This window comes from Protopterus annectens, chromosome 2.part1 (genome assembly GCF_019279795.1).
Source record: "Protopterus annectens isolate FY-2018-M chromosome 2.part1, PAN1.0, whole genome shotgun sequence".
NCBI classification, from domain to species: domain Eukaryota; kingdom Metazoa; phylum Chordata; order Ceratodontiformes; family Protopteridae; genus Protopterus; species Protopterus annectens.
Window position 1 is genome coordinate 1,651,103,150 of NC_056729.1, and position 24,947 is coordinate 1,651,128,096.

Below are 24,947 nucleotides of genomic sequence, written 5' to 3' on the forward strand. Positions count from 1 at the left end.
TTATGTGGCGGATCCTGGCACCCGACAGGCAGCTGACTGTAATTTTCTCCTTGTTCAGCCTGGTGAGTGGGACATCAGTGTGCCTGACTATAGAGTCACCTATTCCTAAAGTGTTGGGTACACTGTCTTGCCTTAGGGGCTGTTGTTAGGTGGCACACTGTTGTTGTGAGCTATGTGTCACTTTGGTTGTGACTGGTGTTTGTTTGCATTTCAGCTTCGGAAGTCCTTGTTGCTTGGGCAGGTTAATGTTAAGGGCCTCCACATAAGTGGGTTTAGTGTTGTTATGTGTGGGAGTTTAGGTGCTTTTTTTGTAAAGTACAAGAGCTGTTTTCCCTTACCTTTGCAAGGTACTTTGCAATTATAGGCTGTTTAGTGCCTATGATTAATTTTTCCTTATTGGCAAGGAGAGTTAAGTGCTTGTATCAGTTTCAGGCTTCCTAGTGCTTTCCAGCAGGTTCTAGAGCAAGTGCTAGTCACAGCGGTTCAGATTTTAGTGCTATTACTGAGAAACCAGTTAATTCTAAGTGAAAGTTTGAAGAGCAGACTTTCTGACACCTGGAATAGTTTAACTGTAGCTCTGTGTTGCTGCACGATGCGAAAAATGTACAAACACACGCATTTTTAAGCCAGAAAGTTGAAAGGGATAGAAATCAGTCCAAAAAGGCTAATAAAATTACAATTTTAGAGCTGGAAACCACTCCTCTAGTGTTAGATAGGCAGTACAATGCTCACCACTCCCACTGGTAAGCAGCAAGACTTCCCTCTACCACAGCAAGGTCTGGATAACTCTGAACACAGAAAATAAAGTCCTGAGACAAGCAAAGCCTGGGATCTGGACTACACTGGCTAGGAAAGGTGGAAAACGAGCAAACAAGATAGTATTTTTTTTTTGTTAAAACAGGCTAAACAATGCAATAATACAGTAAATAAACACAGAAAAGGCTAACACACTTGAGTGTATACTCCTAAACAGTAAATGCAATTAAAACTCTACAAAATTAGCAATTTAAAACTTTTTAAATGAAGCAAGGCAAGTGCACAAGTGAAAAACGATTTAAGAGGCAGTAATACAGTAGAATAATTAGTTAGTCTACATATACAGCGAAGCCTATATATACAGAAAAGCAGCTAAAACACAAACAATTCAGATGCAGTGCAACCTAGAGCACTCGACTTGTAGCAATATTAAGGCAAATACAGTTATAATAAATGCACTAAAATATACTCTATATTTCCAAAATGTTTAAGAAGCGCAGTCAGAACACAAGGAAATTCAGGCAAGTATTTTTTTTTTTTTAAGAAAGGGAGAAAGGAGTAACAGAAGGCCTTCTCAGATGTTCTCTGTATTAGGTAGAATGAGCTAATGACACTAGACTGGGAGGAGTGTCCCAGATCAAATTTACAGTAGAGGCAGGCAACTGCAAAGCCACCAAGTATAACAACAAGACACCAACAGGGAGGGAGGGAGGGTGGGGACCAATACTAAAGCTATTAGCCTACACTCTTTAGACAGTAAACTCTACAGAAATCTTTATGACAGCAGTGAATCACAAAATTAAAGTTTTTAAACAGATAAAGGCACAAAGAGACTCTACAGAATCCTTTTAACTGTAAACAAATCAGTTACCCGTGCATATTAGTTAATAGCAATAAGATGCAGAAAAAAGTAAGCAGCAGGAAATAAAAAGTGCTATAGATAAATTGATAGAAGCAATAATCAGTATAAATAAGCCAAAAAAAAAAAACGGATACTTATATATCTCAGATCAGAGTTATAGTCAATACCCCTCCTCCACTCTGCTCAGTGTGTATAGACAGAAATCCTCTCAAAGTTTTGGATTAAATACCAGAAGATACAACCTTAGACAACTTTTCTTTTTTTAAAAAAAAAGCACAAAAGAACCAGCCCCACCAGCCAGCAGCCAATCAACACAATCCAGCCAGAAAGGTAAAAAAAGGCTTCTGCTAATTCAAGATGCCTGTTCATGTGCTCTGAACAATCACTGCAAGGACAAATAGGCCCAGAGCCAGCAAATCTGAACTGGGACAATACTAAAGTTATTAGCCTACACTCTTTAGGCAGTAAACACTACAGAAATCTTTATGACAGCAGTGAGCCACAAAATGAAAGTTTTTAAACAGATAAAGGAGCAAAGAGACTCTACAGAATGCTTTTAACTGTAAACAAATCAGTTACCCGTGCAGATTAGTTAATAGCAATAAAATACAGTAAAAAGTATGCAGCGGGCAATAAAAAGTGCTATATATAAATTGCTAGAAGCAATAATCAGTATAAATAAGCCAAAAAAGGATACTTATATATCTCAGATCAGAGTTGTAGTCAACACCCCCTCCTCCACTCTGCTCAGTGTGTATAGACAGAAATCTTCTCAGAGTATTCGCCATTCTGTCTCTCTCCTACCCCTAAGCTGTCTGAAACATTTTTTTTTTATTTACTGAAAAAAACAAAAAAAAACAAAACAAAACAAAAACAGATTAACGGAAACCTTTTCTCTGTTGCTTCCTTTCCAAAGCCCTGGTGTACTGGGTATGTATGGGAACACACATTACATACGCATGAGCAGTAATAAGCAGTACATCAAAAAAGGCAACAGGATATCTACCAACTGCAGAAGGACAGCATGGCGCCATTATACAAAGACAATATTTAAGAAACGTAAGAATTGTTTTTCTTACATAATGTCATTGTGTAACAGCAATAACCAACAGTGGTGTGGTATATTAAGATTTACTCACAGTTGTCTTTATTTAATCACTTGGGCTTTGCCCTCATGATTAAACCACACCAACCATGGTTAAATCTTAATATACCACACCAACATGTCAGTTATTGCTTAATTAAAAGCCTGGCTTGAAAAATAATATTTTAAACTTATATTTCCACTAGAAAGTGTGGCACATGGAACAGTTTTCAGCGGCATGCTGAGTGGATTGGAACTGAATGAATTAAATAGAGAGGGAGTGTTAATGCATGTATAAAGCAGAAGTGACTGTGTGTGGGATCGGAGAGATGTATGAAAGCTGAAGAGTGTGTGTGTGTGTGTGTGAGAGATTGGAGACAGAAAGAGTACGTGAATGCATGTATGAAAGCAGAAGCGAAAGTTTGTCAGAGATCAGAGATGCATGAAAGCAGATCAGTGTATGTGTGAAAGATTGGAGAAACAGTGAGTTAATGGATGTATGAAAGCTGAAGAGACTGTGTGTATGTGAGAGACTGTGCAATGTGATGCAAAATGACTGCGTACAGAGCGAGTGTGGACATTTTTGCAATTTTACTTGTTTGGTCTGACTTGTGGTTGGGGAGAGAGGGAATTTATTTGTGTCTTCCTTTTTAAAACTCAACCTCTAAAAGGGTAAGGTATGTTTCTGCAGGGGGAAAACAGAAAGTGCAATACATAAAAAACTGAATTGTTCATACTGTACTGTATTTCTTCATTTTTTTTCTGGTTGTTTGAGTTCCGGTTAACTGAGAGTTTACTCTATCTTGCTGTAGCAGATTTTTTAAACAATAACTACTTTTATAAATGAAATGAGGTTTTTCTCCAGCTGCCTTAAAACTATCCATATTCCCTTTTAGGATACGCCAATTATCAGAAGTAATATTATAATATCGTAACTATCTACTGACTTATCCAAACTGCACACTAGGGTATTGTCGATACTCTCACTTCTGGATACACGATATTTCTTCACTTTTTCTAAAGGTCGATGTAAAATAGGGGCAATATGAGTATGTCTTTTTGTTATAATTTCATTACCACTTTCTATAACCATGCTTCCTTGTAACAACTGCCTAAGAAAGGGAGATGAAATTGATTTCTTCTTTAAAAATAGTATCCTGTTTAATGAGTCTAGAAACCCTGATGTACTGCCCTCTCGGTATGTTTTTCTTTATAAACCCAGGGTGATTACTGTTAAAATGCAAATAGCAATTTGCAAGCGTCTTTCCTGTAACTACAGCTCTCAAAGGACTTATTTATTAAGTCCCATTCTAAAGTAATGTCAGGAAATGTATTTTTGTACTCACTCTAGCTAATATGAACTTTACAAAAATGAGGACTTTTGTTCAATGCTTCTATAAGCAATTTACTAAAATTACTTTTCATAATAAAAAACAAATCTTCCAGTAATAAATGGTAGCAATTTGGTCTCCCACCAGCCCAAAACAATGTTGGCAAAAGCTGCATCTACAGAAGACCCCCCCCCCCTGCAATACCCTTAATCTTCTGGTAATACTTTTGATTAAATAATAAATAATCATGTTCTGACAATTCATCTGACAAAGCATAATGTTTGTTTGTTTATGTCTTTCGGCTTTTTCCCAGTTAGGGGTCGCCACAGCGGAACTCCGGTCCGCTAATGATTGGCAGTTGATTTTTACGTACCGGCTTGCCAGGCCTGATGCACAACCTTCAATGAAGGTACGCCCATTCACGCATGTCTCCACGCAGAAGACGCTCTAGCTGAGAATCGAACCAGACAGCATCTTACTATGAGGCGACAACGCTATTGTAGCACCACCACCACGGTCCAACAAAGCATGGTTAATATTATTGTTAGAAAAATAAGTCTTAAAAGTCAAATAATTTCTGACATATTCTAATCGTTCTTTCCATGGGATACTAAGTAAACAATGAGGTTATATCAACAGTAAACATTATAATGTTCAATCCCACTCAGAGAAAGACTCAACACACACACACACACACACACATATATATATATATATATATATATATATATATGTATATACATACGTACATATATATAATTCACACACACACACACACACACACCTATACATATGTGTGTGTGTATATATATATATATATATATATATATATATATATATATATATGTATGTATGTATATACATACGTACATCTATATAATACACCCACACACACACACACACACACACAAATATACATATGTATATACATACGTACATATATATATAATACACACACACACACATATACATATGTATATATCTGTATGTATGTATATACATACGTACACACACACACACACACACACACACACACACACACACACACATGCATGACCTAACATACTCACATACACACAAACATACATCAGCACTCATGATCCCATACCATACTGTGACCACCCATGCAGAAAACCACTCAAGTACGAACATCCAGAGTCACAATGCGTAACCAAAACACCATACTGCAATCACAAAGACAGACAATCTAACACACACACACACACACACACACACACACACACACACACACACAGTCAGTCAACATCACTTATGCCCCTACAGTCACAGCACAAATAAGTCCACTGCACCCTATGCCCTCACAGCTTTGCTGTAAGGTAAGTAATCCCATAGGAGTAGACTTAAATTTTATTCAGCCTAGCACTTCTCTGATTCACTTGGCTGAGTAGTGAATTCTATGAATATTTCTGTGGAACAGCACATGGCTAGTCGGCATTTGCCACTTCTGAAGATGACTGCATTAACAGGTGGCATCACCTACCAGACTGCTTTTTTCATTAAGGCCCACTGTGAGGGGAAAAGAATAGATGGAGACCAGTCTAAGAATCAAAAAGGCTTACCACAGTATGGAAGCCTTTTGAGAACAGCCTTTATGAGTCACAAGGGATTTGAATTTATGCAAATGTTTTTTTTTTTTTGTTTGTTTTCTTTTCTCTGCAAATAACTTAGATTCCAATGTATCACACTAAGACAACCACCCACGTTTATGGTTTGTCTTAACGCTCACATTTGAGTCATCCTGTTGTCAAAGACACATGCAGGCATGCATGCGCATATGTGTGGCACACACACACACACACACACACACACACACACACAATGAATTTGTCTATTTCTGAGTCTTTGTCAAAGCTCTGAATGTGGGAGCTGCTGAGAGACATTTCTTTCACAAGTTAAATTGTGAAGCATTACTTTAAGCCAATGGGAATTAAATGATCAGTTCTCTTCTCCCTTTTGCAGCATAAATTCATATTATCAAAGTATTGTTGTATCTGACATCAGCAACTTAAAAACTTAAAAAAAGCTTCTCTTAGTCCAAAAACTCAAGTAACTGTAAAAGTTATGTTGGTCCAATGAAAAGTAACATCTTATAACCATGTTCTAGTGCTTTCCATGAACAAATGAGTGGGCTATGTTGGGAGGAATAACAGATGGGTCAGTGTAGGGGTCCACATCACTTATAAAACAGCATATGAGGCTAAATGAAATATTAGGCTTTTTGCTGCCAGATCTACAGTAAGTGTAATTATCTACACACCTGGGAGACCATAAGAGGACAATGAATTCTATACATTTTCATTTAATTTATATGGACTTCTTCAAGGGACATCTAACTTGATGTTCACACTAACAATGAGAAACTTGGGCAGGACACAGCACCTACTTTTTTGTCAAGTGCCATGAGTTCTTGTACTTAGGGTTGAGGCGCTGATATGAGCACACTGAGTCAGCAGGCAGTTCGAGTGTGGTGTAGCGTTACTTATACTGCTGCATTACACCTCCTCGTGTAGCAACAACTTATCACAACCAACTACTGAGACAAGAGAACTCTAAAATCAAAGTGACAGCATATTAATAAACATAAGGATAAGTAAAATAATAACCCTTAGATATAAAACAGGTAGCAGTGAATTAAAATATGAGGGTATTAAGAGAAACAAACCAACAAAGAGTTCTGTAGCATACAAAAAATAACTCAAAAATAAAAATTGGCTCTAAACCCTAGAGGGATAAAACAACAAAACAGTTTATTTAATAAATGACTGATTTTAACAGACTTCATCAAGCTAATTACAATCAATACACCTGTAATTAAACTGTAGAAGTAATAAATCACATAACTATCAGCAAACCTGCTCTTGTCAGACAGCTGTCAGTGTACATGGTAAAAAGACAATGTACATTCCCATGTTTTCATTTGAGAAATAGCATGACAGAGTTTGTCTTTGGATCACTCTACCTTGCTATTATGATTATACTGTATGGATCTCGGCCAGAGAAAATTGTTAATTTGCATTGGCCCTGCTCCCAAAATGCCATCTCTACATGCAGAGATATGCATTGAGAGCACTGTGGGAGATATGCATTGAGACCACTGTGGGTGATATGCATCAAGACCACTGTGGGTGATATGCATTGAGACCACTGTGGGAGATATGCATCGAGACCACTGTGGGAGATATGCATCGAGACCACTGTGGGTGATATGCATCGGGACCACTGTGGGAGATGTGCATCGAGACCACTGTGGGAGATATGCATCGAGACCACTGTGGGTGATATACATCGAGACCACTGTGGGTGATATGCATCGAGACCACTGTGGGAGATATGCATCGAGACCACTGTGGGTGATATACATCGAGACCACTGTGGGTGATATGCATCGAGACCACTGTGGGTGATATGCATCGAGACCACTGTGGGTGATATGCATCGAGACCACTGTGGGTGATATGCATCAAGAACACTGTGGGTGATATGCATCAAGACCATTGTGGGTGATATGCATCGAGACCATTGTGGGTGATATGCATCGAGACCATTGTGGGTGATATGCATCAAGACCACTGTGGGTGATATGCATCAAGACCACTGTGGGTGATATGCATCAAGACCACTGTGGGTGATATGCATCGAGACCATTGTGGGTGATATGCATCGAGACCATTGTGGGTGATATGCATCGAGACCACTGTGGGTGATATGCATCGAGACCATTGTGGGTGATATGCATTGAGACCATTGTGGGTGATATGCATTGAGACTACTGTGGGTGATATGCATCGAGACCACTGTGGGTGATATGCATCGAGACCACTGTGGGTGATATGCATCGAGACCATTGTGGGTGATATGCATCGAGACCATTGTGGGTGATATGCATCGAGACCACTGTGGGAGATATGCATCGAGACCACTGTGGGTGATATGCATCGAGACCACTGTGGGTGATATGCATCGAGACCACTGTGGGTGATATGCATCGAGACCACTGTGCTTGTCGGAGCTATCATACCGATGTAACATTAAAGTTGTTGTTGCGTTTCACTCTCACAATGCGTTGAGCAATCCTGCTTAATTTCATATGTGGTTGGAGTACCCTGGCTTTTTTTTACATTTTTACATTAGGTTTTATTTGGTCTTTAAGAGCTGCTAAAGTTTCACTATTCCAAACAAACTGAAATGGAGTACTGATAATACTAAAACAATAAAAGAAAAAAAAAATCAGACCTCTTTTTCCCACTGTCACAGTGCAGTCTTCAGGCTTTTATCTTCTGGCACTGCTGATCCCTACAACCTTTGGATTCTTGATGTTCAAATTTTCATAGACACAACCTGGATCTTCATTTACCCTGTAAAACACACAGCTGCTTAAAAAACAGTAACAACAATACTGCAAACAGAAGCACTCGTGCATACACATTCACCTAAAAAGTACCTCCAGGATGGAATTACATATATCAGTAACAGTATGCAAATATTCAGTGGCGGCAGACTCTGGACCCCCCCCCCCTCCCCCAGGTGAAAGCTCTAGCCAGCAGATGGTACAACAACAAGAGAAATTCCAAGCACTTCTACTGAAAGATTGTTTCCAGTAAGCACAACTGTGTCAGTGGTTCCACCATGGTGTCCAGCATAAAAGCTTAGGTGCACAAGCCATTACTCCAGTCCATTATTCCTTTGACAATTTTACGAAAGATGAAGAACAAAGATTTGCACTAATTAAGGCCAAATATAGGGAGAAAATCAAAAAGATCTAGCAAGAAGAGTGTACGGAAAAATAAAATGAAGGTACATTGGGGGTGAAGGGGAAGAAAAAGTAGACCTGCTGAGTGAGGTGTGCATAAAGACTAATCATTCCTGTAAAAACTTTAAAAAAAACTGTATGCCATTTTTTTTGGAAACAATCATCAGTAGATAGGGTGGAGGAAATACCTCATCTCAAAGCATCAACTGGTCATACAGACAATGCAGAAGTCATTTAATCAGTATGAATGCTGTGATATTCACATATGTCCGCAGTTTCTGATTACGGTGTAATGGACAGAGTCAGCAACATATGGTCTCAGTGCTTATTTCTTGCACTAGGACACCCATAAAACACGCCAGTTACCTTTACTTCTCTATTGGATATGACTTGACATGCTTCATATGCTATTTTATTGCTGGTTGATAACAAATGATACAGTTGGACAGCCAACAACATGTTTGTTTCCTTTTCCTATGACAGCCTATTCATAAATCTTAAAACACTTTCTTAGCAATATTACTGTCATACGGACAGCAAAACTGTTGAAAGATGATCCCCCATGCATTTACACATTCTGTACGTTAAATAAATAGGTTAACAGCCTGGTTTATCATGCAGTGTGCAACAACTTGATGAATAAACTTTGGAATTGTATTCATCATGAGCTTTCTTGTTAAAAATAAGAGAATAATCGTGACACCTCTGTTCTTCCACCAGTGCAATTCATTGAATAGAACTAAATGAAACAAGAACTGATTTTTTTAGAAGAGGAATTGCAATTCAGCGAATAGCTGAGAAAGGTGCATAATAATGCGATCCAAAACAAATAGTCTGGGACTTGAACTCCAACAGTTGTGTTAAAGTGTAAGAAGGTCTTGAAAAGCATAAAACTTCCTTAGGCAATCACTTTTCCTACCATCAGATAATGAAAACTTACATGGAACACATGAACGTTTTAAGCTTGAGCACTATAGCTCCGATCTAAAGGGAATAAAGGATAACACGAAACAAGACTTGGTTTAGTGAACAGTGGGCCAGGCATCATAATATGTCCAAAAGTTGAAACTATTCCAATTTTCTGAGTGCAATGACAATAGCAAATGTCTCTTTTGCTTACATTCCAGATCAGACATTTTGCTTCAGTGCTCTGAGATGTGGGTTAGCCTGTCTTCATCCGAAGTCAGTAGATCGCACATCACGGGAGGGAATAATTGGAGAGGCTGAACTGATAGTTTCTGGAACAGGCTAGGCTAGAAAGACTTTGCCCAAAATAAAGCAGACTAAATACCAGAACCTCCACCTACTGCCTTAGGTCTTGTGCTGTCTTTACCCTATCCGTTCACACTCCTTGAAACAAATGTCATTGCTCTGACCGTAGCTTCTCCCTAACTGGACATATGCTTTGTGAGTCATTACCTCCGAGATTAAAAGCTCTTAACTCATACCCCAAATTTCATGCAAAACAATAACAAAAAGGAAGCTAAATGCCCTGCTTTTATGATAATTGTATAACTTATCGACTGAACTACTCTAAAAATGTCATCTTCATCTACATCATTTTCTTTGTTGAATGTAACCTCTCTTTGCTTTATGAATCTGACTCGTCCAGCTTTCTATTGCCAATAGCCTTTCTTTTTTCATACATCTTCTATTTCTAATCCTTGCATCCCCCCCAAAAAAAACTTTTAGCTAGGTACAGTGAAGCAGTTATTTCTTACATACTCTTAATTATGCAACATATTTATCTACATTTCATTTTCTACATGATTTTACATATACTCTTACAGCTCAAATATGATAATTTAGTATTTCTTGTCACATTGCTACAACTCTGGTACTTATTATGAATTTCATTGATAGTGTCCACATGGCTAGAATACACCAGCCTGGCATGCAAAAGTTCCATGAGGACCAGAGCTTGAACCCAGATAATAAATGTTAAATATATAAAACAAAATAAACAAGAAAAAAAATGTCTGTTTATGTATACATGTATGTATGTATGTATGTGTGTGTGTGTGTGAGTGTGTGTGCCTATGTGTGTGTATGTGTGTGTGTGTGTGTGTGTCTATGTGTGTGTGCATGTATATATATATATATATATATATATATATATATAGAGAGAGAGAGAGAGAGAGAGAGTCACATACACATTCGACAGGAAGTTCTGGGGTTAGAAAGGAAAAGACCATTTTAGGAAAGGAACAGCTATTTTAAGGTATGACTGTGTACACGATGCTGCAGAAAACACCTGCTTTAGACGGTGAGTTTATATTTCTTTACATGGATGCAGAACCTTCTTTTGACCACCTCTTTGGGGGCAGGAATATTTACAGGGCAATATAACGAAGACTTGAGAGGAACTGCTGCTGCTGCTGTCTGGCTGGGATCATGTGATCATGTGTGTGGACTGCTGACTCTGACACGGAAACTATTTGCCACTTCTGTTGCCACTGGTTATTATATTGTATTACATTAGTCAATGCCAGGAGAATGAGCTTTTCTATTAGTCTCATCTCGCCATGATTTCCAGTTAATAAGCTGCCCTATCTTCCTACGGATTTACTTTGTCCACTTGTTCTAAGCATTCTTAAAAACTTCCACTGAGCCACAACCCACAATTCCTTCTGTTAACCCATTCTAAGCATCACCTCCCATTTATTTACAGTTCTAAGCATAACAAGGAGGTCAGTTTGGCCTTATTTCCATTGTCCAGGAGCATCTTGTTGGGACACAACTCAATGGCAAATATCCGTCATTGCCATTCAAAGATCTTTGACCTCACTAGTTATAGTTCTAACTCCTCGTCTGTAAATATGAGGCCCCAATTACGTCTTACCTTGGTGTCCACTGCATCACATAAGCATGGCAGTCAAATGTCCTAAAACAGATGTACATATTAAATGGACAACACAAAGAGTGAACTCTAAAACTGCTCATTAGCTCTACCATACCATGCCTGTAAAGATGTAAGCTGGATCCAGAGATGAAGCATAGCATGTATGGGCTTTTTATAGATTGTTACTAGACTAATGACTCAGGGGGGCCTTTCAAGCCTAGCCAAATTTTACCAAAAGAATAATGATGTTCTGTACTCAAGTAGGACATTGATGGCCAGGCATTTGTAAGTTAACTCTGTCCATAACGGACAAAAAAGGTCACAAGATTCAAACCTTGTACCCTTGGCACAGAAAACAGCTTGACCCTTTATACTAACTTAGAGTTGTCTTCTAGAGTCTCATAATAAATCCTGTGATGTGGATTATTTATTTATTTTTGTTAAAAGGATAATACAATGATCGCACGATTTTTTGTAGATGCAGCTCGGATGAATAACATTCTCATAAGGATTTAATAATCATAGGAGACACAGTTGACATTGATAAAAAAAAGTATATACAGTGAAGTATGAACTACACAAGTGAATGTAAAGGCAGTTTCGTACAGGAGCTGTGGTAGAAACTATTGAGAGTACTCCAGTATAAGACTGATATGAAGAGGTGGTACAGAAATGACTGGAGGAGAGCTATACAGACAGAAGCAGATTATAAGCTGTATCCATGATGGAAAAGGTGCAGTTGGCCTGTTGCTGTGAGTGATACCTTAGATACTTTCTGAGGATGGGAAGGCTAGAGTTGTCTCTCAGGAAGGGGAGGGAGGGACTGACAAAGAGTAGATCCCAGAATGGAGAAGGCATGCTTAGTGGAGTGGAGGCTTACCTTTGTGGTGGAGAGGGACAGAATGAGAAGATTGGGAGTATTGTAATAGGCTGTAAGTCCATTTCTTGTGGACTTTAGGATAGAGGGAGGAAAGTGCTGAGGAGAAGCAGTTCAAAAGTTTTGCTCCTAGCAGGAGGTTGGCTTTTCCTTTACTAGAGAGCCATTGGCTTTCAGTACAGTGCAGCAGCGGACTTCCTTTATGGGAAATTGGGATTAAGCAACAAATGCAGCTGGAAGCAGTTTGCAGGTTTTGGTGTTTTTAGTAGAGGCTGAGGTGAAGAAGAGAATGTTATATTTAAGTTGAAAAAGTAAGACTCCTTTTCGTATCAGTGCCCTGCCTGAACAGGTGAGGTTGCTTTTATAATCATGGATAACATGTAAGAATATTGGACACGTGATGGATTGCTATGCTGCTCAGGATGAGAGTTACAAAAATCTTTCTTTCTACAACTACTTCAACATTTTTTGTAAGGAAGCAAGGCAGTGCTTCCTTCTGCCCTATTCATTCTATTAGGCTAGAAGAGTAGAATGGGGTATAACGGCATAGCCAGAAATTAACTGTATGCCAACTTCTTACCAAAGAAATTGCATGTTTTGGACAGCATACATTTTAATTACTGAAAAAAATAAAATAAAATGACATGAATAAGCAAAAAAAAAAAAAAAAAAAACCAACAAGGCATTCTAAATAAATTTATAACATAGTAAAATAAAAGTATGCTGACTTTTCTTTTTAATTTAAATTCTGACATAACCTTTTATATAAAATACACAAATTATTACAGCTAAACTCATGGTAGGTAACATTTTTTCATTAACTTATTCTTTATTTGATAAATAAAAGACTTTTAGTGTGTGCTTTTCCATTACGACACTTACCGAATAAATGGAACTAAAGTGAGAAATTCTGGACGTGACAGAGACTGACAGACGTGGCTTAGAAAAATCAAAAAATCCAATACAATTAATCAGCACATTTTCCCTATCGTTCGTTATTTTCTATTCAGTCTTCAAATCTTAGAATTAGAATTCATTTTCTAACCTATGTGCTGATACTTAACTTCAGTTTGTGCAACAAAAAGCTATATAAATCATTTTGCCAAACAAGTAGCCAAATTCCACTTGTTAAAAGACAAAATTTTACTGAAAATCTTCACAGATATCATGGTTGTTTTCTACAAGAGGAGAGTTGTGATAAACTGCAAAAGAAATGTAACTGCTCTTTCAAAGAAAAACACAAGTATTTGTACTAATGTACTGAATCAACATAAAATTAAAAAAAGTTGCACTGGACTTTTTTTATTGATGTGAAATATGTAAAAGAAAATGTTTAAATGGTATATAACTGGACATTTGTTACCATGAAGGCATATTTCAATAACATGTGAGACTAAACCCTTGCCTTTATCTGTGTGACTGTTTGCATTACTACAGAGTCTGCTGATTGAAAATTGCAGAGTTAGGTCACACAATGATTTCCTTATTTGAACTCTGGCTTGATGACTGAACATGTAACTGCAGAATCATGGAGGGCTTCTTTTAAATTCAGTCTAAAGCTACAAGAATTCCTGTCTGGGCAGTTAAAAGGAGGGAGACTGCTAGTTCGAAGCTTATCAGTTACAAAAATACAGAAAGATACAGTATTTGCTACTTGAAAATATCCTTGGAGATAGAGCTCAGAAACTGCTTGCAAGGACTCTGAAAATTCAATTCTGTACATAAAAGCTAGAAGCAGCAAAGATAAAAATGCACTTTTATGCAGAAGTAGAAAGTTACTGATTAAGATGGTATACAGTCATTTTTTGATCATTAACTGCCTTTTTGAATGTTTTATGCTCACCTTCTGGCACAAGCCACTTAATTTTATCACATTTACTTGGAACAAAAATTATTTAGCTTATTTATTTCAAGTAAATAATTTGGTTTAGCGGTGTATTTCACATGTGCCTACAACTGTGTTGCATCTGCTAGTTGTGAAGGCTGACAGTTCAGAGATGATTGCTACAATCTGAACATCTAAAAGTGATCTTACTTTAGGAATAAACAGTATGGCGAGTTCTTGTCTTATTCTCTGAACTTATGACAGAGTACCTTGTATATCTGTGGACATGCAAAATAATTCAGGTCAAGTTTCAATTACCAATTGTAAGGCTGCATTTAAAGGCAATGGGATAAGTATAAAGTGGGTAAAATCATGGGGAACCACTGTTTATAACCTGATCTGTTGTTGTGCAGTGTGGAACTTATCTGGGTGTTGCAGATGTAGGCTGTTATGAAAATATCAGGTAAAAAATAGCTGCTATATTTAGTGTCTCGACAATAACAGTAAGGTTTGTTAGTTGCCATGTTATGAAAATATACTTACTATATTAAGCCCTTAAGGCCAATTGCCCTTTGTATTTTAACAGATGCTGATGTTAGAAGTCAAGCCCCATACAGATAGTTCCATTGCACTTCCCAGTTCTGATGGCAGCATTACAGGAGTTAAAATGCATAGCCCCTACCCATCACATGTGAACTGGTAGCAACAGGCGAGATTAAATGTTTGTTCATCACATTTTATATAAATGTCAAATCAATCTTATACATTATGATCCAGCAAAGATTTTTATAAGTTACTATTTACAAGAAACTACTAACTGCTAAACGTTTTCAGAAGCTTTAAGTACTAAAACCAAAATGGAAAACAGTTCATATTTAGTTTTCTGGCAAATTAATAACCATATTTAATGTGTTGGCTTGACATTTAGTTTCCAGCATTAGAACAACTGATGAAAGTCAGTAAAAAACTGTTACATGACATAGCGTGGGAGAGCTGTCATTTACTGTCTAACAGGTAACTGCTTGCTGAACAGACTGTTTGCAGACACACAGAGCAGGGGATTAAATCTCTGAACCGTTAATGAGCTGCATCCTGCAGTCACAGATACAGGGTTTCATTCATCACGACATGGGGCTCTGAGATGTTGTTGGGTAGTGATTTTACACAGATGGACTGTTGTGCAAATAAACACCACCTGTATACACCAAAAATAACTCTGCAAACAGCTTGTGCACACTCCGATACCTACACCTCCTGAATATAACCCTCCTCCCCAATCACTGTATTACAACATGAATAAAGAAAACCCCTTTGAGCTCTTATATCTTTTCTTGTAAGAAAAATCGTTCTTGTTTGTCCTGTGGAAGTTCTATCCTCTAGCTTACCAAGTAAATGAGCATGTGATGCAACAGGACGAACCCAGTTATAAATGTATTAAATAAATAATATACTGACCAGCTGAACTGCAGAGACAGTTCATGTTGTGTGCTACGTCTTTGTTGTGTCCTGTAATCTTGGGACTGATTAATTCAGCCTCCATTCACATAAAGTTTGCAGATGCAGGTTATTTAACCATATAAGTACTCCTAGAATGGAACATCAGTAGGTCTTACCAGGTTAATTAACATACATGCCAAATCTGCAATATTACTGGACACATTTATTATAATAACAACACAGTTCCAGCAAATTCCAGGGGAAATGTATGTTACAGTTTAGCAAATAATTAATAGTCAGTGATTTCACAGTCTAACAAAGCAAATTCCTCATCTATCCTAATCATAAAGTACAGTACAGTGCATGCCTCTTCGTTTCTGTCAGACATGATGTAACATAGTCCTAACAAGTGATGCTAAAAAACATGCAGTTCCTACTCCATTCCCGTATGCATCCCCCAGATGTACCCCACAAATCCTGAATTTCACTAAATAAACAAACAAATAAAGGTGTTATAATGTGCAGTAGTTATTCCATTTTTTAACACTGTGCTTTCTGGGGAGTTTGAGGTCCATTGAAAAAACAGGCACCCAAATGGCATTACCAACAGAAAAAAAGATAGCCAAAAACAAAAAGCCAAGCCAGCTGTTTTGTGTGTGTGTGTGTGTGTGTGTGTGTGTGTGTGTGTGTGTGTGTGTGTGTGTGTGTGTTTGTGAGCGTGCATGTGCATATCTTCATACAGAGGGTACCCCACTTAATATAATCACCTTGGTGTTCCCTGCATAACCTTTTTCAAAGATTAATTGTCACAGTCATTTTGTTTTGGTTCAACTCAATTCATTCTTTCTGACATAGAACAGGGCAGTCGGGCAAAACACATTTATAAAGAAATGACCAACTACCTTGATGGGCACATGTTTTAGATAAGCTGATGGAAAAAAAAACATCTTTGCATAATTATCAAGTGGAAAATATTAAATGACTGTGATTCTTACCATTAGTTTAGTTTGATAATGAATCCACTTAACGGACATAATTTTTGTGAATGGTTCAATGAACTATTGCTGACTTTACTGATATTGTTCCAAGCAGAGTGCTATTAAATAAAGAACTGCTAAGGGAGTACTAGGCTGTAATTAGCTGATGTGTATAATTTTAAAATGTGCATAATTTTTTTAGAACTCAGACAGGATGAATATTCTTTACATATTTAGAATATATTTAGAGATGGAGATATATTTAAAAGCACCATGTAATTAACAAATACAAGTAAAGCCAGAAAACAATTTCTGAGATGCAGAGCATCTTTTTTTCATTTGTACTAATGCAAAATGGATATTTCTTTATATGGAAAATCATGCAACACATTCAGAAATGGACATTTTCTTTACATCTATGAGAAAATAATCCATTTCTGTATTTTATTAACTTCTTATTATTGTCTTTTCTCTGTCAAGACTGACCATGAATGCCCATTCCTTCTCCCTAAATGCAATCACCTGCACGGGAGGGGGTGAGGACTTGGATTACGATCCTTACTTGGGTTGCAGGAAACATTTTATATTAATGGCCTACTGTTGCAACACATGGTTTGTCAGTGATGTTATGAACACATGCCATCTGTTGTGAGACACGTGTTTTGCATCACATTGACAGGCCCTTGGTCAAGCAGGGACTGACTATAGTGCAGAAAATTGATTTTTGCTCTTTGCACCTCTCTCTCTCCCTGTGGTAAATAATAAATGAAATTAACCAGACTTGTTGGCGATGGGGATGAGCACTCTAACCCCATGTCCCCTCCCCCAAAATGAAAAAAACACCACCACCAACATAAAACTAGCACAACAGCTTTGAAAGATTTTTCATTTAATTATCACCCAAAACATTTTTAGTAATTGAACTAAATATAATATACGTTTCACATTAGTAAAGGTTTCTGAAAACTGAGCCCCTGAGTTATACATAATAAGAATGTTAGCAGGTTTCCATGAATTTCTTTAATATGACAAAGACCCACAATCTAAGACTGCAATGGAAATAATGGTTTTTAAAGAGAATTACAATTCTAAAAGACCTGTCTAAATATCCATACACATTGGTGATAGCTACATTGCTCATACCTGTCTAAATATCCATATACATCTGCGATAACTACATTGTTCAGGTGTTACACCTGTCTAAATATCCATATACATCGGGGATAGCTACATTGCTCAGGTGTTACACCTGTCTAAATATCCATATATATCGGTGATAGCTACATTGCTCATACCTGTCTAAATATCCATACACATTGGTGATAGCTATATTGCTCAGGTGTTACACCTGTCTAAATATCCATACACATCAGTGATAGCTACATTGCTCATACCTGTCTAAATATCCATACACATCAGTGATAGCTACATTGCTCAGGTGTTACACCTGTCTAAATATCCATACACATTGGTGATAACTACATTGCTCAGGTGTTACACCTGTCTAAATATCCATACACATCAGTGATAGGTACATTGCTCATACCTGTCTAAATATCCATACACATCGGTAATAGCTACATTGTTCAGGTGTTACACCTGTCTAAATACCCATACTCATTGGTGATAGCTACACTGCTCAGGTGTTACACCTGTCTAAATATCCATACACATCAGTGATAGCTACATTGTTCAGGTTTTACACCTGTCTAAATATCCATACACATCGGTGATAACTACATTGCTCAAGTGTTACACCTGTCTAAATATTCATACACATTGGTGATAGCTACATTGGTCACATGTTATACCTGTCTAATTGTAAAGCTTATGACTGAGCCACTTCTGACATGCTTGTTTTGAGACAGGCAAAACTGTTCTAATAAGCTGAATTAAAAACAAAGTGCATGGAGCACTTGATGCTAATAACAGAAAATCAATGGAAATATGAAGTTGCAGAAAGAGAGCAGAGAAAATCTTTGTTTAACAATAAACATTGAGACCATCAGCCCAGTGGCATAAAGAGATAAAGCACACACTGTGCGCCAGATGACACATGCTTCATTAGCTGCACAGATGCTGGAGGGGCAGCGTACAACCGTGGTGACTTCCATGATTGCTAAACAGATCTCTGTTTAGTTGGTTGGTTGGTTGAAAATAAATAGAAGCTGGCATGCACCAGTCATTGACAGTGACTGTAGAGCTGGCAAGACTGCAGGAATTATGAGCATCCGTAATTTCTTCAGTGGCCACAGATATGGTTTGGGCAGAGCATGGGGGAATCTCAGACAGATATAGTGGACCTGCTGTACAAAGACAGGAGCTGGTGGCAGCTGATGGCTAACTGCATGTAGGAAATGAGGTAAGACCTATGACCCTAAAATGCACATGAAAATGCTGGATATGCGTACTGTCACCTTTCAGTGATAACTAAAGTGGTAATATACATTTCAACACTCTTGAAGGTTTGTGTTTCTGCAAAAATGGATGACACCAATAACTGTGTTTGTGTAGGACAAATGACCAAATATGTAATGTAATAACTGTTTAGCAGTGTCAGTTGTGCATCAGGTAACACACTCACCTTTGATGCCCTAGGCTGTAGGTTCTACTCCTACACCAGACAGATGGATTGCTGACACTGCTGTGCAGTATAATGAGGGTTCTGCACTCCTGAGTATCTCATCCTTTGGATTAGATGTTAAATTAAGGCCCCAACTACCTGAGTTGGTGATAGCTCCAGTGGATGCAAAAGATCCCAAACCACTTACTGAAAGGAGTAGGGGTCCTTTATTTATAAACAAAAAAAAAATCATATTTACAAATATTTATGTATGTACAAATATAGATATATATAAATATATTTACCAATATTCATAATTTTCTTTACAATCATACTAAATTTTCATCCCAGTTAGACACTCACTCCTTTTCCATAACCAACATCTCATTTTGCTTAATATTTTTGCTAAACTCCATTTACCATTAAACATAGTTTCACTTATTCTTTCATTCCATATAACCCGTATGACATAAAATAACGTAATATTTATTCTTTTAACATATTCTTTACTTCTATTCTTAATATATCTATTTTTAATCATAACCATATTTGTTTTATCCACTTCTTTTGTATCTTCAAAAAAATCTGCTTTGCACAGTTTTCTCCATAACTTTTTTACTCTTCTACATTTCAAGACACACGTTCAGTAGTTTCTTCTCCTTGGCAATGTAAACATGTTCTATCACTTTTCTTTTTACGACATATTTCTTTTTACTGGTAATTTATCAATTCCACTCCACAAAAAAAAAATCTTGACATTCTACTTTCTGATTCCACCATTTGCTGCTTCTTTTTATAGCATTAAATGCTTCAACTGTTACAACTTTCCATGGTTTTATCATTACATTCTTATACCATAATTTTCTTTCTTTTTCTACTTCATCATTTTTTATTTTCCACAAAACTATTTTTCTTGGTAACATTTTATTTCATTTATACACTCTTTCTCTTTTACTCTTTTTACCATACCTCAAAATTGATCATACTTACACAGTTTTATTACTAATTTCTTATCGTTTTCATTTATCCACTTCAATACTTTGTATAAATTTAATGAAGCAGCACAAACCCCTGGGTTGTTTAACCCTAAACCTCCTTCCTCTTTATTTACATACAAAACTTCTTTTTACAGGGTTTAGTCTAGAACCCCATATAAATGTAAAAAAAAAAAAAACATATCTGGAATATTTTTTTTAAAATACTGTTAGCAACATAAATACACTTACTAAGTAAGCAATTTTCCCCATCAGTACTGAATTTATCAGGTATGCCTTTTTCTGAATGATAATTTATATGTTCTGCAAAAAGACAGGCTTGTTTATTTCTTCTACTGTTTTTTTCCCCCAGTGAATTCTACTTATATCTTTATTTCCAAATGTTGTAACTATCACAGAATTTTCAGTCACTGCAAAATATATACCCCCTATCATTAGTATATGATCTAAACCTTTACTTTTCTCTTTATTTAAAACCATCCCTATGACCTCTAGACACTAATTTGTGCAAATTACTTCTTTTATACACATTTTGTTTTTCTGCAATTATTATAATGTCATGTGCATATGTTTATACAACTCTTCATATGCACCTTTTGGCTTAACCAGCCATTTACAAGTATTTTTACTTTATTATTACTATATGCTAACATATACAATTTCCTAACTTTCTAACTTACATTGTTACATACAAGATTTCATGTCCAGTTGTATCAAATGCCTTATTAAGGTCTCCTATCATGATTTCCACTTCTTCTTTTCTATTCATATCATCCACAGTTTCTTCAGCTATCATTAATAATTTTTGACAACCCATCCTTTATATATATATATATATATATATATATATATATACTATCTCCCAAAATATTTTCCATTTTAGTTTTAATTCTGTTTTGTATCAGCATGATAAAGACATTGCAATCATTATTATTCAAAACCATCTGGCTCCAGCTTTTTAATTGTCTTCTATCGTCCTTCTTCCATATTGACTTAAGTACTCTACTACCTAAATCTTTAAACATAAAACCTTCATTTAACCATTCATTCAATATGTTTTAAATCTTTTTTTTTTCCCAGTCCTTTAGATGTTATACATTTCACACCCTATTCCATCTGGTCCTCCAGCCAAATCGTTATTTACCTGTCCTAATTTTTATCTAGCTCATATAAAGTTTCCAACTCCTTGTTCACTTACTCTGTTAACATTTTTGTTTCCATGTTTTATTCACTACTTTCCTTTTTCTTTAAACATTTCTTGTACACATTGTGCTACACTATTCATAATATTTTCCTTAGTGCTTTTTATTTGTCCTTTTACATTTTTATTTCTCTCATTACACTACCATCTTACTTTACTAATCTGCTTAAGTAACTCAATACGTCTTCTTTTTGCTTGCAAAAAATATCTTTGCTTATATAACAATTTTTTATTTTTTATTTTCTTTCATATAATTCTTTTGCAAAGTACTTTCTATCATTATGTTTTAAATCGTCAAATGCATCATTATAAATTCTTTTGTAATTTTCTTTCTCTGCTTTTCTCACATCATATTGTCACTGTAAAAAACAATTTATTATATTTTTCCTTAAATATCAATCATTCAGACCAGCTTTTATAAAATATTCTCACAGTAATATGAACTCTCCATAATTGCATTACTAATCTCATGCCATGCTTTTTCAGTTATTCTTTTTAATCCTTCTCCTATTTTTATATATTCCTTGTTTTCCTTTATCTCTACCCATGCTGCAAGATAATCAGAAAATCCTGTTTCAATTATCCCCCTTTCTCCTATAACTAAACATTCTGATACTATAAAATAATTAATTTCAGTTGTGTACAAACCCCATTTGTCAGTCCATGAATTTTTGTCCAACATTTTTAACTTACCACACCTTATAACATCTAATACTTTCTTATATCATTTTTGTTTACTATTCCACAGTGGTGCAGCGGTAGCGTTGTTGCCTCACTGCAAGAGGTTCTCCCGTCAATTCTCAGCTGGAGTGCGGGGAGTGCCTTCTGTGTGGAGTCTGCATGTCCTCCCCGTGGTTAGGTGGGCGTTCAAAACACATGTGTAAAAGGCATGCCTTCGTTGAAGGTTGGACATCGAGCTAGCATCTCGGCATTCGTGAAAAATCTACTGCCAATCATTAGCGGACCAGAGTTCCGCTGTGGCGACCCCTAACTGGGAAAAGCCGAAAGACAACAACAACATTTTCTTTCTGTTTACTCCTGCCTCTTAAATCACAATTAAACTTCCTTGTTATTATAATATTCATATTTTATCACTACATATTCTAAAATCTGATGAAGTAAGATTGCCCTTTGTTTACAATTAGTATAACCATATAATGTTATAATTGTATATACTTGTTATTTCCATTGTAAATCTACAATGGTTAATCTTCCCATTTTTGTAAAAGTTACACCTAATATCCCAGACCATCATTTCCCAAATTGCAGATGATCTTTACTCCCCAGTTTTGCTGTTTGTAATCATTCATTTGTTAAAAATCTTGTGTCTTCTATATAATTGCATCTACTTCACATGCATTACACCACTCCAAAATCCACGTTCTTCTTAGTAAATTCTTAATTCTATTCACATTTACAGAACTCACTCAAACATTTCAGTTTTCCTTATACTTAGATTCACGGTTTCATAATTTCATAGCTAATTACTAGGCTAGTTGGCTTACGTGGGGACATTCTAAGCTTAGCCAATTTCCCTCCCAAAGGTGAGAAGCAAATACTGTACCTTGTGTCTGTGAGTCAAACCCAGAACTTGGACCGAAGTTCCAAAGGTGGTGGTGTTTCCATATTCATAAAAGATGCACATACCTCCAGACTGGTAGCCCAACATAATGCATCAGAGATACTTCAGGTGCAGCTAACACTGGGTAAGACAGCGATTTAGGTCTTAGCCTGTTATAGGTCCACAACCATGTCCCAAGACACTCACTCCACATTCCTAAGCACCCTGGAGAATATTAGGGTCCAACCTAACACACTCATACTGGGAGACTTCAACTACCCCTCCATTAACTGGGAAAGCTACTCATGTACCAATACACTTGCCCAACGTTTCCTGGAATTCATTAATTCCAATGCCCTGGACCAGCTCGTTCTTACCCCCACTAGAGGTAGCAACATCCTTGACCTGGTCATTACTAACATGGGAGACTGTTGCTCTACACCAATAGTCAACTCCTCCCTGGATAGATCTGACCACAAATTAATCACCTTGGAAATCCACATCCCTCCCACCCACCCACCCCCACAAAGGTAACCACCATGAAAAACTTCTCCAAAGCTAACGTTGGGCTCCTAAAAACAGAGGTGGCTAACTTCACGGTACCCATGCAAATGGAGTATAGTTGCATGACTGTTGAATCATGCACCAATGCACTGTATGAACACATACACAAATGCATGGATCTTGCCATACCCAATAGAAAGTACAGTTGTGTACACTTACCATAAATGTAGATGTTCAAGTGTATTTACTGTTGCAGTCATCACATTTGGGTTATCTGCCTGCAGGTAGCCCTCAGCTGGCCTGAATACCAGAGTCTGGGGAATTCTGCATCGGATGCTGTTGCTCTTCCATGACGCCAGGTCGTCAGGGGTATAAGCCATGCAGCCAACGCCATTACATCAGTTTTTCTTGCCCCAGATGTCAGGTGCCCCCAAAATAGGAAGCAATTATATGGTATGGAATACCCCCAGCAAAAAGCAAATACACATGGTATAAGATATGCCAAACCAAAACAGGATAAGTAGAAGCAAAGAGAAGTCAGGGGGCTGTAGGGAGGGTAACCAGGACTGCAACAGTGAATACACTTGAACATCTACATTTATGGTAAGTGTACACAACTGTACTATGTTCTTCATGTTTCACTGTTGCAATCATCACATTTGGGTTGATTCCCAAAGCTAAGGAAGGGTGGAGGTAGTTGAGAAGCATTAGGACTGGCAATCAGGCCCTGTAAGACTGCTGTGACAAATCGAGCTATGGATTTAGAAAAGATAGGCAAGTGGTAGTGCTTGGTGAAAATGTGTACAGAGCTCCAGGTTGCAGCTTCTAGGATGTCCCTGGTAGGGACTCCCCTGAGAAATACTGTAGAGGTAGATGCAGCCCTAGTGGAATGAGTTCTGATCCCCTGTGGGGTAGGTTTCCCATGGTGCTTGTAGCAAAAATGGATGCAGTGTGCTATCCATTTAGAAATGGTTTGCTTTGAAATGGCCTTGCCCTCTGCCCCTGCAGCAAAGCTGACTAGCAGCTGGTCAGATTTTCTGAGAGGCTTAGTCCTGTCCAGATAGAACCTAAGCTGCCTGTGCACATCCAGGGAATGCAGGATCCGTTCCCCTTTATTCTGATGATTAGGGAAAAAAGTTGGCAAATGAATGGACTGGTTTAAAGCCACACTACACACCACCTTGGGCATAAAAGATGGGTTAGTCCTGAGGGAAACCTGGTCCGCATGGAAGATAATGCAGGGTTCCACTGCCATAAGAGCCTGCAATTCAGACACTCTTCTTGCTGAAGTGATGGCTAGAAGTAAAGCTGTTTTCCATGAGAGGAATTAAAACTCTGCTGTAGCAGCAGGTTCAAAGGGT

The 24,947-nt window shown here is 37.3% G+C and overlaps 1 protein-coding gene across 1 annotated transcript in view; it reads right to left on the reverse strand.

The window, feature by feature from the left end:
• Positions 1-24,947, reverse strand: part of LOC122794574 (tyrosine-protein phosphatase non-receptor type 11-like) — a gene marked incomplete at its 5' end in the record, with an annotated part of 1,649,855 nt that overhangs the window by 13,878 nt on the left and 1,611,030 nt on the right. Inside the window, one exon of the mRNA XM_044063080.1 lies at positions 8,288-8,409. Coding sequence (XP_043919015.1) covers positions 8,325-8,409 — 85 coding nt within the window. The remainder of the gene's footprint in view (positions 1-8,287; positions 8,410-24,947) is intronic.